Raw genomic sequence first — 17505 nt, 5'->3', positions numbered from 1 at the left:
GGCTGCTCAGAGGGATGGATGCGCTGCATCTTTACTATCTACTTCAGCAACAAACAAGAGGAAGAGACAGTTTCCATGCACTAACTGTTGTCAATTTACTTAGGATCTAAAGAATATATACTGATTAAACCTATTTTAGATAATTTTATCTCATCACTTGTTATAAGCTACTTACAATTGACAGTTAAAATGCCTAAATAACTTAATTTTACATTTCCCCTAATATACTTAATACACTAAAGACCAAATTCCATACTCATCAAAAAAATACAACATAAAAACTCAAAAGACGAATCAAAACATTTAAGATGTCAAGTGACAGTATTATCAAGTACCTTAAATCTAAAAATGTCAATTTCTGAAGCAAGCATAACTCGTGGGATATAAATGAAAGCTTGTTAAAACTGAGGTTGATATCCAACACCATTTCCTTCAGTTCAACAATCCTGAAACAAAAACAATTTTAAACATCAGCACTGACTCAAAACTAAGACCACGATAAGAGGAAGAACAGTGTCCTTCTGCTCACCATGACTCCCAGGACCTTACCTCCTCACAAAAACTTCAGAAACTGGCTGTGCAAAAGCTAAACATCTTTAAAAAAAACAACCCTACCATGATCTAACCAAGGCTTCAATCTGACAATCAATGGAGTTTAATTTAAAAATTCACTGATTATTCATTTAACCAAATTATGACACAAAAGAAAAAAATCAGACCTAGGTAGCTACTATAGCATTTTATTTTGGCAGTGAACTAAATTCATGAAGTGTTTTGTTAGACACTGATATCACAGCATTCTAGACAGCATAATGGAGATATACCTAAGATGTTAAGAGTACTGTCTACTCTTTAGAGGACCCACTTTTGATTCCCAGTACCCATGTGGCAGCTCACAGCCATCTGTAACTCCAGTTTCAGAGGCTTCCACACTCCTCCGTCCTCCACAAGCATCAGACATTAAGTAATTCACTGATGCACATGCAGACAAAGCATCCATACACAGAAAATAACTTTTTAATTTGACCTATTCATTTTCTTTAATATTTATTACTTGAATTAGCATTAAATCTAATCATGGTTAAAACAATATCTGAAAACAGTTTCTAAGTTTGGCAAGTGCTAGCTCTAAACAGCTTAGGTCGAAGTGTAAGGATTGAACATCTCTAACACGCCTAACCACATTTATACATTTTAATTATGTGACTGATATAACCTACCATATAACAAACTTTTTTTTTAATCTACCGCATTACTAAAGAGAAAGAAAGAGAAGACCATCCCAGCTGGTGAGACAGATGCAGGAGGTGAGCTTCAATGAGTAACTGGCAATCTTTAAAAATGTTATTGGGTATATATGCACTAAGGGTCATATCCCTCAACACAGTAATTTTTCTAGAAATTTAGCTTAAAGAAACAGTATGGTTTTTTAATTGCTATAAGGAAGTACCCTACTTACTTAGACACAGCTAAGATAGATTTTAAAGATATTACTTATGAAGTAGGGAAATACAAAAAGAATCCAATAAATACATATGATAAGTAAAGCATTCAAGATACAAATTACACATAAAATTTCAAATAGCTTAAGATAAAATCTCATTAAGTTAACATATATATCAGTGATAAGACTGCTTGCAACATCCTTCCATTTTATTCAGTCCTTTATGAATACTCATTATGAATTATAAGTTTTAGATGTAAGAAAACGAGCATGCTTAGAAATACTCTAGAGCAAGGCGACCTGTGCTATGTTCTGTGACTTTATAAGTTGCTGTGGAAAAACACCAAGCATCCCTGGTAAGAGAAATTGCACACTGTGTAAGAATGAGACTGTAGAATAGTAAGTACAGCCTATGTATACAGGAGCTTCCCCTGCAGCTCTCCACCTTGACTCCATCAGTTGGTATGACCCAGGTCAGCCCAAAGATACCATGTACATCTGGGATCAAACCAGACTTCTTTCTAGTCCTTCAACAACAGGAACCAAAAGATGGACAGGTCTGCTTTTGTTTTGTTTTGTTTTTTAATTTTTTTTTAAAAGATTTATTTATTTATTATATGGAAGTACACTGTAGCTGTTCCCAGACACTCCAGAAGAGGGAGTCAGATCTCTTTAGAGATGGTTGTGAGCCACCATATGGCCGCTGGGACCTGAACTCAGGACCTTCGGAAGAGCAGTTGGTGCTCCCAGCTGCTGAGCCATCTCACCAGCCCCAGGTCTGCTTTTGTAATGGGCTATCTTGCTTCGAGACCTATGTCCCAAGAGTTCTCTGTAAACGTGACACATTTTATAGTTTGCCCTTTTAAACATTTGAAAATCTGGGCAGTTCTATGAAGCAACTCTTATAGCTTTTTTTTTTCTCTTTTGATATAGCAGCCTTTATCACTTCATCAGTTCCCTTGTGCTTTGTCATTTTCTGTCTGCTTTCATTAGGTGTCCAGGTGTCTACTAAGACATTGAGTATGATGTCATAGGCGAGGAAGCAAAGAGCAGCTTGTCACAGACTAACAGCATACTCAGCTGTACTGCTGCGATTCCTCAGCAGGACATGTCCTATCCTGTAGTCTGTGTATAGTGAGAGGTCATTCATTTGTCAGCATCATTTGGGTGCAGACAGTTAACAAACTCTTTTGAAGTTCAACAATATACTAGTTTTCTCCTTTAACTTGAAGATTTTGTTAATTAATACCAACAATGACGACATACTGAACAGAAGAAAATACAACATAAATAGTAACTAGTGGTTAGAGTGGAAGGTCTCTGCCTAGAAGATAACACTAGCAGTTCATATATTTGGCTTTAGTTCTAAAGGAGAAAAATCAATCGCTCAAGTTTCTCTAGCCTGAGTCTGCAAGTGAAACCACTCTTACCCACTGTGGGTCTGGTACTGGGGTGGCTGCTCAAGATTCTCCCTGCCATACTGCACTATACAAGAAGAATAACACCCACTTCCCAAGGTCACAACATAAGATTGGAAGTTTTAAGATCCTGTACATCTCTCAGAACAGCAGAACCACAGTGTGCAGCACTCTCACATTAATAGTTCAGAAAACTAACACTCATTTGCCAAGACACAACAGACAAAAAGAAGGCCCAGCTCAACAGTGGATCACTGGCCGATCCTACCTTTGTGGAATCTCACTCAGCTGATTTTTGCTGAAGTTGATGGAAGTGACGAGGGTGTTTTTTGTGGCATCAAATAGGTCATCAGGAATCAAGGTTGCTTGTTTATCACTAAGAGTGGTTCAAAAATAAAAGCATTCTCAACATTCCAAAAAGATGTAATCACCATTCCCCACATCTGAAGGCTTTTACAGATTTTACCAAAAATTTCAAGGTAGCTGATGAAGTTCTGTGAGGTCAGGATGCTCTGTTCATCCTTAGAAGCAGAAACAGAAACAGAAGCACTTGGGGAATCCAGAAACTCACAGAATGCATGGTCCACTTCTCTACCTGTGCTTGGAGCTTAATCTGATTTTATAACTAAGCTTTCCTTAAAATGTGTGCAATCTGTGAGCTTTGGTGACTGAAGAATGGCAGGTGCACCATTGTACTAAGTTAGTACATGTAATCACCCATGCTACTTCTCGTCCTTCTATTATGTGGAGGTGGAGGAGACACAGTAGGAAAAAGGCTAAACTAACTGTGCTGTCACACTGGTGAGCTTTGTAGCTCGTCCTTACTTTGGGATTAGAATCTCAAGAGTAGTCTTTAATAGTTACTCCATTGGTTTTGCAAATATAAATATATATAATAATGCCCTAAAATTAGAGGATTACAGAACAGGTACAGAGGAATTCAAGCTGTTAGTGTGGCTTTGTGACTGCCACACACATTACAAAATGGCAACAAGAGATGAGAACAATGGCAATGGAGATCTTCACTGCTGAGAGGGTTCCTACCAGCACATGGATGAGGAGCCACATGACCGTTTGTAGATTCTGTATAGTTCTATTTGCCTGTCATCTATATTCCTACATCTCTCTGACACCATACAGAAAGGAGGATCAGCAAAAGTGTTGGCAGCATTGCTCCTCCCTGCTGCTGCTGCTTCACGCATCACTACTGAAGCACCTGCAGGGTTATCCAGCTTCTTTCCCTAATATGATAAACTTCCACAATACTTAGAGTCTTTAGTGCGTTCCCTTATTCTGTACACAGACATTGTCAGTGCTTTGGTGTTACTGTGTTCCCAGAATGCAGTACAACTATGAGACAGCTCAGTTCCATTCACAAACATAATCACTTCTCAAGCTGCCTGTTAGTCAAGTTTTCCATTAACTAAACGACAGTTTCTTATTTAACATATCCACCCACAAACATGAAATGTTCTCTAAATGCTAGTTAGTGAATTTGAGAGCTTAAATACCAAACTCTCAATTCATAATTCTTATAATAAAATCTTACCATAAAAAGGTTACCATTAATCCACCTACCTGTCTCTCATATTTTACAACTGATATTGCTTTGTGTCAGATATCCTTGATAGGGGAGACTAGGAAGGAAGAGAATGAAAGGACCACTACAGCCACCTGCCTCCTAGACACTATCCAGATAGATGGAGCATCCTCGCCTTATACCAAAGCCCAGCTCATTCCCAACAAGGGCAACTATGTGTCCTTTAATAAAAACCACACAAAACATAGGGCTGAAGAGATGGCTAAGTAGTTAAAGGCATTGACTGCTCTTCCAGCGGACCCAGGCATGTTCTTCCCAATCCTTAATTTCACTGTATTAGTATACCATTTTCTCCCTCCTTCCCATCTTCTATCTCCTTCCAACAATAATACCTCTCCCCAAACATCCAGATACTCAGGCACTCCACCTCCTTTCCAAAATACCTCTCCCTGCATATTCAGGCACTTTACCTCTTTGACTCAAGTTCTCTTTTGAGCCCACTTTTAAATTCTGTGACCTGAGGAACCTGTAAATGGTAAATCTGCTCCTTTTCTTTACTAGCTGTCTTTTCCTTACTAGCTGTCCTTTCTCTGAAGAACTTTCTCAAAAGTTCCCCATGGGCCTTGCAATACTGTGCAGATGGACTACATACCTGTAGTTAGCAGCTTTAGTGTGACTGGCATGGACACTGATTGCATCTTCAATGCCTTGCTGTTGGGGTGACCTTTTTTTTTAACCTTGTAAGGTGTGTTTCTGTATCTATAATTATTAATTCTGTACAGGCAGAGAGCTATATGCTGGTGGAATTTTGGCATTGTCATTTCTATGGCCATCACTGGGTTTTCTATTTCATAAATATTCATCCTTCTCCTGCCTAAAGGCAATCTAGTGACATATCTGAGGTTGTTTTGCTGCTGATTGGTTGTAATAAATATACAACAGCCAATAGCTAAGGCAGGAAGTACTAGGGTGGAATTTCATGGCAAAGGAGGTCATAGGGAGAAGAAGCAGGAGATTCAGAGAACAGACAATGGAAAAGAAAGACCAGAGCAGAGAAGTACAGAGCTAGCCATATGGTGGGTTGAAGGCTAGTTGGTGGGTTAAGTTAGATGAGCTAGCTGGAATACTACCCAAGCAAAAGGCCTAAGCTTCAAACTTTATTAGCAGTCTCTGTCTCATTATACTGCTGGAACATCCAAGAAAGTCCCTCCGTACTATGCAGGTGGACAGTGTGATGGTTTGAATGAGACTAGCCTGCACAAAGTCATATATTCGAATACTTGGCCCACAGCTGGTGGAACTGTTTGGGAAGGGTTAGAAGGCGTGACCTTGTTGGGAAAGTATGTTACTGGGGTGTGCTTTGAGGTTTCCTAAGCCCACACCACGCCAGTTGGTTGAACAGCAATATACCTGACTGCCTGCTGGCATGGTCCTTGCCATGATGGCTATGAACTCTTACTCTCTACAACCATGAATGTAACTGCCACCCCCAAATTAAATGCTCTGTTTTAAAAATGTGCTGCTTGGTCACAGCAACAGAACAACTAAAAGACACGGCATACCTATAATCTAGCAGCTTTAGTGTGGCTATGGCATGGATATTGACTCTGGCTTCACTTGGTAGTGTCATGGCAGTCTCAGGAACAGAATCATTTTGATTGGTTGTATCATCTGGAAAAGAAAGGTTAGATAAAGTGAATATTAAAATTACACAGCTATCTTTAAATTTGTAATGATATATAAAAGTATTCATGATTTCTAGACAGTACTGATAATACCCAGTCATATATTTTATTCTCAATAACAGAGACATCATTTAAGAAACATAGTAATAAGCCAGGCAGTGCTGGCGCATGCCTTTAATCCCAGCACTTGGGAGGTAGAGGCAGGTGGATTTCTGAGTTCGAGGCCAGCCTGGTCTACAGAGTGAGTTCTGGGACAGCCAGGGCTATACAGAGAAACCCTGTCTCGAAACACCAATCAATCAAACAAAAAAGAAACATAGTAAAGTCCTGTGATATAGCATATGTGCACATACATACAAGTAGGCAGAATATCCATAAAAATAAAATAAAAAAAGAAAAAATTAAACTTTGTGATGATACTTCATAACTGGTAGATCTCAACACAAATCTCCACAATCATGAATTTAAGAACTTTTAAAAAAAGATTTATTTTTTTTTATTTTATGTATATGAGTATTTTGCCTGCATGAATGCATGTGAACCATGTGCCTGCCTGGTGCCTACAGAGACCAGAAGAGAGCACTGGTTCCCCTAGTGAGCTGCCATGTAGGTTCTGGGAAACAAATCTGGTCTTCTACAAGAGCAGCAAGTGCTCTTAATTGCTGAACCATCTCTCCAGCACTTTTATAAGTGATAGTCTGCAGGAATATAGAATTAGAACCATAAATGCCAGGTACTCTACCTCTAATAAGCATATCAACAGAACATTTAAATTGATGTCCTGTTAATATCAGCACTTTTCATATATTCCTTCAAAATACAGAAGGCAACAGTAGTACCTTTGATCTTGCTGCGTAGGTATTTTAGAACTTCTTGAGTTCCTTTCTAAAAGAGTGGAGACAGAACACATTGTTAGCACACTTGGAAGTTTTGTGCATCAACATACATATCTGAATTTTAATTTAAAAATAAGTTGCTAAATCCTAATAGTACGTACAGCTATAATTTCTCTTCGAATGGTTCTTAGAGGATTTCCTTCTAGTGCCAGGAATTTCAAATGAAGATTTCCCAATGAGCAGGGCAGACTACAGAACAAATTGATTTCAAGGAAACATTACATGTAAGTCTAATTAAATCAAAGGCATGACTACAAAGTAACAAATGAAAACAACATATCCTGTAATAATCTCAAGGAAGAGGCATGAATGCCCCTACAATATTTTCCTTTTAATGTTAACACACAGAGAGATGGCCAGATATATTTCCAAGCTCACACTACAGCTGCTAAAGAACATGCACTATAAAGCATCTGCTCTATCTGCCTAGTGCTCATTCTGAAACAGTAAAACCAACAGCCATGAGCAATCTGCAGCACAGTGACAAATAAGACTTCACCCAATTACAGAAGGGGACCTCCAAAAACTAGAACAAATTCCAAGCTCTCACTGTGTAAGATTCTAATTCAGTGGTGTCTCACCATCTGTTTTTTTTTTTTTTTTTCCTTCACTGCTTTTTAAGTGACCTCAAACTCACCTAGGAAACAGCTACCCACACCCATTGGAAAATAACATGGAGTTTCAGGCATGAAAAGGCTAGTGGTCTCCTGACAAGTGGCTCCAGCAGCAATGAGGAGCCTTCACAGGGAAGTCAGGAGGACACAAACAGCTACAACGGCTGAGAACTGCATCCCCTTTTCCCACAAAGCTCAAAGCCTCATGTGTGCCCTTACTTTATAAACCCAAAAGTCTCATCTCTGTAGGCAAATCCTTTCTTAGCACTGTGTTCTGTAGCTTTCACCATTCTTTGCTTATCATTCAACTCTGACAGCCAACAGCTACTAGAGACAACTTATGCTGGTTCACCTCTCCACTTTATCCCCTTCTCCCCATGCCACCACAGCCATGTCAACAAACTGGACAAAGAAATGTTTCTTAGTGACAATTATCATTGAGCTAAACTGGCAGGTCATTTATAAAGCCTGTCGCCCACAACCCTTTCCCACCCAAAGCACCATACCATTGCCATCGAGTGGCTCTTTAATGGGCTTGCACTCAGGATAGTGCCTTTGTGGTATGTTAGTGGCTCTGAATGAATAAAAACTGACTATTTGGCCTAAATTCTTAGACTTCCCTACTTGGACCCTATTTAGAATTCCCAAAGCTATATGTGTGTTGTTTCCTTGTGACATATGGATCATATACACCAACTTTCACATGGAATTCCTGAGCACAAGTATGCTGCTAGGTGTGTGTATATCAGGCAACTAACCTGCTAACTGACTAACTAATCTCAGTCCTGTCTAAGTTCTTTAATCATAAATCACCTTTAGTCACCTGAGAACTTCATATATCATTCTATGTTCATTATTCAAACCCAATAAATACCCATGAAGCACTTGCTTTGTCACAGCATGGATAGTAAGTATCTGGAACTGGAGCCATGCACGAAAAAGACACAAAGCAACCCTTAAGGGATTCTGAAATGTGACTACACATCTGCTTTCATTAATGTATTAACTTGGCTGCCAAGGAAGAAAACTAATTCTTCTTCATATATAACATGAGTTCAATATATAATTAATAGTTTTTTTTAAAGGACTTACAAAACTAATTATAATTCAATGCAGAATAAAATCTAATTTCTATCATTTAATCTTTAAACATACCTACTAATATCATTGTTGCTCAGGTCAAGCCTTTCCAAAGACTGCAGCAGGGCCATTTCCTCAGGGACAGACCTCAGCTTGTTGCCCCTTAGGTCCAGTACGAGGATGGCCTGCAGGTGCTGAAGATGCTCTGCCCCTAACTTCTCGATCTGGTTTTCAGCTAGGTGCAATTCCTATGAAACCAGGTACAACATATTTCATTCAACTGTATACTAAACAATGAAAACAAGTGTGGATACTTTTAGTTTTAAATCATTGCAACATATAAAACAAGAACATTGTAATTATCATGTTATTTAGACACAACCTCTTGTAAAGCTACAATATGATTAAAGAATTTTTTCTGACAATCTCAAAATAATAATTGTTTAATCTTGCAGGAACAGTTTTACGAAACTAAATCAGTAAAACAATTTATTAACTATACTTACAAAAGTAAAAGTATAAATCTAAACACAATACTGATGAAAAACTAGTTTCATAAGAAACCCATTCAAAACTGTTTTCAGGGTAACAAATACTATGAAATATTATCATTACATACACCAACTTCCTAACAGAATCTATAACAAATGAAAACTTACCATAGTGAATGGAATTTCCCAGCATTTTTAAAATCTCACCATCACAATTCTATTTAAAAGAAATTTGCCTGACTTCACAAAAGAAATAAAGCACAGCAAGTCTAGGAGGAGCACTGATGCTACACTTGAACCAAAAGCTGAAATGTGACTGCAGTCAGGTCATCCTGAGAGGTGGCAACCTAACAAGTCCCCGTGCCCCAGCTGCTAGAGGCCAGCCACAGTTCAGCTCAGCAGAGCCTCTCACCTAACTACAAGGCCCTTCTTTAGGGAAAAACTGCTCACTACATGAAGTACACAAAACCTACTGCTGAAATGATTATTTCCTTTCATTACCAAGAAAACATTAGTACTCTTAGTAGTAGACTGAAGTTTTGAAAGATATCAACAGAGAAAAATACCATTCATAGACTATACCCAAAAGATTGGCTAATTTTTAAAAACTTCAATTTCATAAAAAACTTTTAGAAATCATACAGTGGTATAATTATTAACTAAATAGTACCTTTAATTGCCTACAAGAAGGAAATTCAGGTAGAACACGCAATTTATTCCTCCGCAAATAAAGCAATTCCAGTGACTCCATGCTACCCACATCAGGAGGCACAGCCTCCAGGAGATTGGCATCACAATCCAAATGCTTTAATCCTACAATATATATTCAGAGACAATTAAAAAATAGTTTAATTTTTTTGTTATATAGACAGAATAATTTATTGGAGAATATAGAAAAATATCAAATCATAATAAACATGCCACAAACAAAGACTTCTTAATCTGTTGCTGTGGATACGACAATCAAAAATATGCAAATGTCCTTATACTGAACAAATAAAAATTGACTTTTATATTTAAATAATGAGAAATGGTAATCAATATTGAATAATACAAGGCCATCTTTAAAATACGAACAAGGATTTTAGGTGCTTTGCTAAACTACTCTGAAGTATATAAACTGTATTTACTGTACAGCTCTCATTTATTCCTCTTTAAAAGAGCTTAGTGTAATTAAGGCATCTGTTGGCTGAGTGAATGTGACAATGGCTTACATACACTATAACGCAGGCCTTGGGTTTGTGTGTGTTCCTTCCCATTCTCTCGTCCATCCACTTTGCCTCTTCTCTTCCTCCCTCTTTTCTACGGTGAATGTTATGTGATGTGTAGGTGTATACTTGCATATGGGTACATATGCTTGTGCATGTGAAGGAAGATGTTGCCATTTGGTATCTTCTTCTATCTTTTCTACCTTATTTTTTGAAACAGGGTCCCTTAATGACCCAGGACCTCAATGATTAGGCTAGTGAGCACTGAGACTTTAACTGCATGCCAGGGATCTTCATACTTGTATGCCAGAATTTTACCAAGTGAGCCATCTCGCTAGTGCCAACATGTTTTCCTTAACACCTAAGCTAATCTGCCCAATAACAGCAAACACTGTATCTCAACAATGCCTTTCATTACAGGATCTTCATCTCCTGATAGTTCTTCACTTGTTCAGTTTTGGAGGCAGGGTGTGTCCTCTCCTCTATGAGGCCCAAGCTGGCCTCAGATCTAGATTCCCAAACCTCTTGCCTCATCTTCCTCACTGCTAGGATTGCAAAAGCACACCACCACGTTTGTCTGATGTGTGCCTTTTCCAGAAAAATAAAACTGTCTAAATAAAGGTATTCTTTAAGGAGTTAACAAGCAATTTTCTCCCTTAACCATATTACAGATTCTCCCATTTTAAGACTGAAAAGTTACTTCAAAAATTTCATCCTCAAGCCTCCAGTAAACTGAAATAAGGAATATTTTCCTAACTTCAATTCTATCAATTTTAACATAATCAAAAACTGTACTGACATGCCACCTTCAGCTTCTATTCTTCTAATACATAGAGAAGGTAGACACATTTAAAACAAAAAGTAGTACTAGTTTTAACTTCTAATAAAAGTTAATTTTTGTAAGCTTAATATTCATTTATTTTATATTGAGTGTTCTACCTTCTCCAAAAATTTAGATATTACTTGCCTAGAATAATGAGGGGAAAAAAGGTGATGAACTGATCCACCCAAATCTGTAAAATTCTATACACAAAAGCTCCTTATAGGAGCTGGCTAGATACCTAACAGGTAAAGGCACTGACAGACTGTTCTTTCAGAAGATCCAGCACCCACATAATGACTAGTGATGTACAACCACCCATAATTCCAGTTCCAGGAAATCTCTCTTCTGACCTCTGCAAATGAGATGCACATAAATGCATTCATACAAAACACGCATTCATATAAAATAAATAAAATTTAAAGAAAAAGGCTATTGCAAACTCTGGGGTCAGATCAGGAGCACTGGCTGAGGAACAAAGCAGTGGACTATGTGTTCTGGGGTGGGGGTGGGGGTGGGGGGATAAACACTCAGCTATAAATCTGATTTCTAATCCCATAATTATCAATCTTTTGTTTTGTTTTGTTTGTTTTTATTATTATTATTTTCTTTATTTACATTTCAAATGCTATCCCAAAAGTTCCCTATAACCCCCCCCCCCGCCCCTGCTCCCCTAACCCACCCACTCCCACTACTTGGCCCTGGCCTTCCCCTGTGCTGGGTCATATAAAGTTTACAAGACCAAGGGGCCTCTCTTCCCAATGATGGCCGATTAGGCCATCTTCTGCTACATATGCAGGTAGAGACACGAGCTCAGGGGGTACTGGTTAGTTCATATTGTTGTTCCACCTACAGGGTTGCAGCCCCCTACAGCTCCTTGGGTACTTTCTCTAGCTCCTCCATTGAGGGCCTTGTGTTCCATCCAATAGCTGACTGTGAGCATCCACTTCTAAGGACACATGCTCCACTATGTTCATAACAGCCTTACTTATAATAGCCAGAAGCTGGAAAGAACCCAGATGTCCCTCAACAGAGGAATGGATACAGAAACTGTGGTACATTTACACAATGGAGTACTACTCAGCTATTAAAAACAATGAATTCATGAATTCTTGGGCAAATGGATGTATCTGGAGGATATCATCCTTAGTGAGGTAACCCAATCACAAAAGAACTCACTTGATATGCACTCACTGATAAGTGGATATTAACCCAGAAACTTAGAATACCCAAGATACATTTTGCAAAACACAGGAAAACCAAGAAGGATGACCATCATGTGGATACTTCATTCCTCCTTAGAATAAGGAACAAAATACCCATGAAAGGATATAGGTACAGAGACAAAATTTAGAGCTAAGATGAAATGATGGACTATCCAGAGACTACCCCATCCGGGAATCCATCCCATCATCAGCCACCAAACCCNGATACTAATGCACATGCCAGCAAGATTCTGCTGAAGGGACCCTGATATAGCAGCCTCTTGTGAGGCTATGCCAGTGCCTGGCAAACACAGAAGTGGATAATTATCAATCTTTAAAGTGGGGGGAAAATGTATCACTGTCCCACTTACCTCACAGAACCACTGTTACTAATACAATGGCAAACTCTCAAGAGAAAGAGCATTCTAGTTACATAGCATCACACAAATGTAAAATCCTAGGCTCTGCTCACCAGTAACAAATAACTAGCATATACTGTACATGAAGGAGAGGGAAGACACTGCAGCATGGCTAAGAACAGAGACTCACACAGTCAAGGAGTCATCAGGCTTCTGTGTGAGTTCAGATGCCATCTGCTGTTTGAGCATGCTCCAGTTGGGAAAAACAAAAGCCAAACAAACAAACAAAACCATGCTTCTGGCCGATTCAACGGTACCACCCGTCTAGCACATACAAGGTTCTAAGTTTGATCTTGGCAGGAAAGGAAGGAAGAAGGGCCATGTTCCATACATTGTTCTGATTATTTATTACGTTAGCTAAGGTATGTGGCATTGAAAATGGTAAAGTCAAGGCCTGCCTAAAATAATTTCATTTAAATCAGAGTTAAAGTAAAAATCACAAATTTACAATTTAATTGAAAGTTATCTACAATCAATTGTAGAAAAATCACATCTATGACTTCTAAAACTATGAACAGGAGCTAGGCATGGCAACTCAAATGTGTAACCCCAGCAACTAGGCAGGTAGAAGCAGGAAGACCAAGGCCATCTTCAACTACATAGCAAGTCTAAGACCAGCCTGAGTGAGAGGAGATAGCATAGTTCAAAACTTTTCTTAGTATATAATTTTAATGTAACTTATAATTATATTTTTACAAGAAAAATATCTTACATATTAGTAACCAAAAAAGACTAGTTATGGTAAACAGTATATAGTGGGTAGTAGTGTAGTCATGAACCCAGAAATACTAACCATGTTTTCTGCCTTTAAGCAAGAACAAAACAATGTTTTTCATTCTAAATTAAGAGCTCTGAGATAGTCATGACTACAAATACAGAAGTACTAGAATGCTTCTACCTGTATGTGGTCCCTTAGTGTTACCTCTGTAAACGATGAACTACTACCGTTCACTATTTCATTATTCTAAAAAAAGAATTAACAATCTGGGCACTCAGACAAAACAGGACTCTCACTAGACATCATTAGTTCCAAGCCAAGGGAAGCAACATCTGTATCCTTATGCATCACAAGTGGAGTCAGCTGAAGATAGGATGAGGAATAACTCATTAAGATAGCATGAAGCAGAATCTTCATCAAGGTCCTGTACATTCTTTTGACTACTCACCAGTTACAATTTCATTTTGTCATAAGCTACATGTCTTTTGATAATCATTCTTTAGGCAGACCCTAGAGACAATTGTCTGGAGAAAAATCTTACTAAGTAGCATTTGAATTTACAATAATGCAGGGCGGTGGTGGCACACGCCTTTAATCCCAGCACTTGGGAGGCAGAGGCAGGTGGATTTCTGAGTTCGAGGCCAGCCTGGTCTACAGAGTGAGTTCCAGGACAGCCAAGACTACACAAAGAAACCCTGTCTCGAACCTCCCCCCACCTAAAAAAGTACTTTCTTTCTCTATAATTATCTTAACAATTGTTTTTCCAAAAGAAAGTTACATTAACCTCGAATTCATACAGAATTTATTATGGCGATTTACTTTTCATTCTGCTTATTTCTGCTGGCAAATTCTTCAGCTGGTTACTGGAAAGATTGAGTCGCAGCAGACTGGACAGCAAAGCAAAATCAGCAGGCACAGTTGCAAGACGATTGCTTGAAAGATCCTTTTAAAAAAAAGGACAGAATGAATCTGTAAGTGAGGAAAGAACAGTAAACAGATACCCATGAAAGGAATTTCAGAGCTATGAGAAAATTTTGAAATAAGACAGACCAGGATTCACTCCTCTTCAACACCTGCAGGTCCACTATCTGTCCATCAAAGTCATGGGCAGGAATTAAAATCAGTTCCTACTCTGAAAGTATTTTACATGATGGTGTTTACTAATCTCAAGTAATACCTCTGCAGTAGAACATGTGATTCAAAAGGAGATAAAAGAATTCTGGAGGTTAAAGAATTAAGTAGAAATAGGGCAGAGGGATGGAAAACCAAAGAGTGTGTGTGTGTGTGTGTGTGTGTGTGTATGTTTTTTTTTGGGGGGGGGTGGTAAACAATTCTAGGATGTATGAAAAACCTTATAAAAACTCAGCACTGTGTAAGCTAGGTTAAAAAATATATAATTAAAGAGGCTGGAGAGATGACTCAGTGGTTTTGCAGAGGACCTGAGTTTGGTTCTCAGTACCCATGTCAGGCAGCTCACCATCCCCTATAACAATAAATACAGGGGATCCAAATGCCCCTCTTCTGGCCTCTACCACAGGCACATACTTACATGCACATAAAGCTTAAAGAAAAAGGAGTTTTAGCACAGGTGCCGTTCATTGGTAGACAGGGCTGCTTCCAGAAGACATGGGTCATTAAACAAAACTCTTTGTGCCAGGCATAGCTTACCTCCCTATGAGGTATTAGTCAGGGAGCTTCCAAAGGCCCCCAAAGCAACAAAAGCTATTTCCATTACTTTTGGCTGTCGACCATAACTAAATGATAAGACCCTATTTTTGAAGACACCACATACTTTGGTTGAAGGGCAAAGATAATCTGGAATTGAATAGGAAACTTCCTCCATGCTGGCTAGCTTTCAGAATGCCAGAAGTTGCAGCCACTGGGGGAAAAAAGATACAATGAGCTTAATACTGCATGCTATGATACTATTTGCTAAGCAAGATGTATTTACAGTAGTGGCTTGGCTGCCATGAGGATGACAACAGCTTGGATATGAGGAATCTCCCATGGAAGCGAATTCATGCTGGAATTCTAAAGGCTCTGAGGCTAAGGTGGAGGAATTTACTATCATGGTTTTGATAAGTGGACATGCCTTCTAAATGTTTATAATCAGAGATAATCAATCTTGTCTAGAAAAGCCTCTTGCAGTTGGCTGCAGTCACTAATCAAACACAACTGATCAAAGTGCTGAGAAAACTGAGTGTTTAGGCCTGGTGCTGGCAGTACATGCCTTTAATCCCAGAGGCAAGCAGATCTCTATGAGTTCAAAGCCAGCCTAGTCTAGTCTACAAAGCAAGTTCCAGGACAGCCAGGGATACACAAAAAGAAACCCTGTCTCAAGAAAAAGAAAGAAAGAAAGAAAGAAAGAAAGAAAGAAAGAAAGAAAGAAAGAAAGAAAGACAGACAAAAACAATAATAAATAATAATAATTTTTAAAAATTAGTTCTAAATCCTGAATGACACACATATAGCATTCCCCTCAAAGCTCAGGGAACACTGAAGAAGGGGTAGAAAAAAATTAAGAGCTGGAAGATGGGCAGGAGTGCTGTTGAGATGCTGTTCTCTGGACATAAGATTGTCACTGACTCACAGAAGCTGTGGCCACCAGCACACGATCAAGCCAACAAGGCAACAAGAAGCACTAATTAGACTCCCTGGGTTACAAGAAAACAAACAGGAAGGAAGGAAGGAAGGAAGGAAGGAAGGAAGGAAGGAAGGAAGGAAGGAAGGAAGGAAGGAAGTTAGTTAAAATGTGGGGGCCTGTGATGGGAGAGTATGGAAAGGAAAAACTGGAGTGGGTATAATTAAGATACAACATACAAAAATTTCAAAGATAAGTAAGTTATTCTAAAAAATAAAATTAAGCTAATTGAAAGTCAGGATGAAGGGCATTTGGGAACTCTTTACTGTGTTTTTAAAGCTTTTTACACAATCCCAAAATTATTCCAAAATGAACTACTACTGACAATGAAGAGTTCCTAACAAAGAAATTAAGAAATTCTGAAACCATGTGAAGAAGTCAAATTATTTTAATAAAATTCCTACTAACTTCTAAACAGTATCAAGACAGTCAGATATTTAATTATTACATAAAATAATAATTGGGGCTGTAGATATGGCTCAGCAGCTATGAGCACTTGTTACTCTTGCAGAGGACACAGAACACCTGCCTGGCAGCTCACAAATGCCTGGATCCTAGAACCCACTCTGGTTTCTGCAGGCACTAGGCATACACAAGGTACAAAAACACACATACAGGCAAAACACTATACACATAGAACAAATAAAATTTTAAAGCAAATATGATATATAAACTGATCCATATTTATGACATGTCATTCTTTCAATAAACATTTACTTGGCACTCTTGGGCTAAACAAGTTCTACATAATGTCAGGAAATATTATTAGTGTAAATGATTACAAGTGTTTATATTTTAATCTTTTTTAATATATTTTCTATATATTTATTTAGCATTAATTAAATGCTATAGAATTAAAGCATATTGATTTTTGTTTTCTTTTTTTTTAAGATGTATTTATTATTATATGTAAATACACTGTAGCTGTCTTCAGACACACCAGAAGAAGGCATCAGATCTCATTATGGATGGTTGTGAGCTATTATATGGTTGCTGGCATTTGAACTCCGGAAGAGCAATCAGCCAGTGTTCTTAACCATAGCCACCTCTCCAGGCCCCGAATTAAAGCATATTGAATCTTTAAGAAAAAATTCTTGAGCTGGGCATTGGTGAAGAACACCTTTATTCCCAGCATTTGTGAGGCAAAGGAGTTTAAAGCCAGCTTGGACTACAAAGTGAGTTCCAGGACAGTCACGACTAAACAGTTCTATGGGGGAGGTGGGGGGTGGGGCAGAAAAAAGGAAAGGAAAGGAAAGGAAAGGAAAGGAAAGGAAAGGAAAGGAAAGGAAAGGAAAGGAAAGGAAAGGAAAGGAAAGGAAAGGAAAG

General features: G+C 38.4%; 1 protein-coding gene across 2 annotated transcripts in view; it reads right to left on the bottom strand.

Annotated features, from left to right (window-relative positions):
- Nucleotides 1-17505, bottom strand: part of Lrrc40 (leucine rich repeat containing 40) — a 31986-nt gene that overhangs the window by 5629 nt on the left and 8852 nt on the right. For both annotated transcript variants that reach the window (XM_021196352.2, XM_029537853.1), the window contains 8 exons: nucleotides 14358-14481; nucleotides 9839-9981; nucleotides 8753-8925; nucleotides 7085-7172; nucleotides 6927-6972; nucleotides 5965-6073; nucleotides 3131-3238; nucleotides 336-446 (listed from right to left, as the gene is read on the bottom strand). In XM_021196352.2, the coding sequence (XP_021052011.1) occupies nucleotides 336-446; nucleotides 3131-3238; nucleotides 5965-6073; nucleotides 6927-6972; nucleotides 7085-7172; nucleotides 8753-8925; nucleotides 9839-9981; nucleotides 14358-14481 (902 nt within the window). The remainder of the gene's footprint in view (nucleotides 1-335; nucleotides 447-3130; nucleotides 3239-5964; nucleotides 6074-6926; nucleotides 6973-7084; nucleotides 7173-8752; nucleotides 8926-9838; nucleotides 9982-14357; nucleotides 14482-17505) is intronic.

This window comes from Mus pahari, chromosome 4 (assembly GCF_900095145.1).
Source record: "Mus pahari chromosome 4, PAHARI_EIJ_v1.1, whole genome shotgun sequence".
NCBI classification, from domain to species: Eukaryota; Metazoa; Chordata; class Mammalia; order Rodentia; family Muridae; genus Mus; species Mus pahari.
Note: the sequence above shows the minus strand (reverse complement) of the source record. Positions and strands in the feature narration are given on the sequence as shown.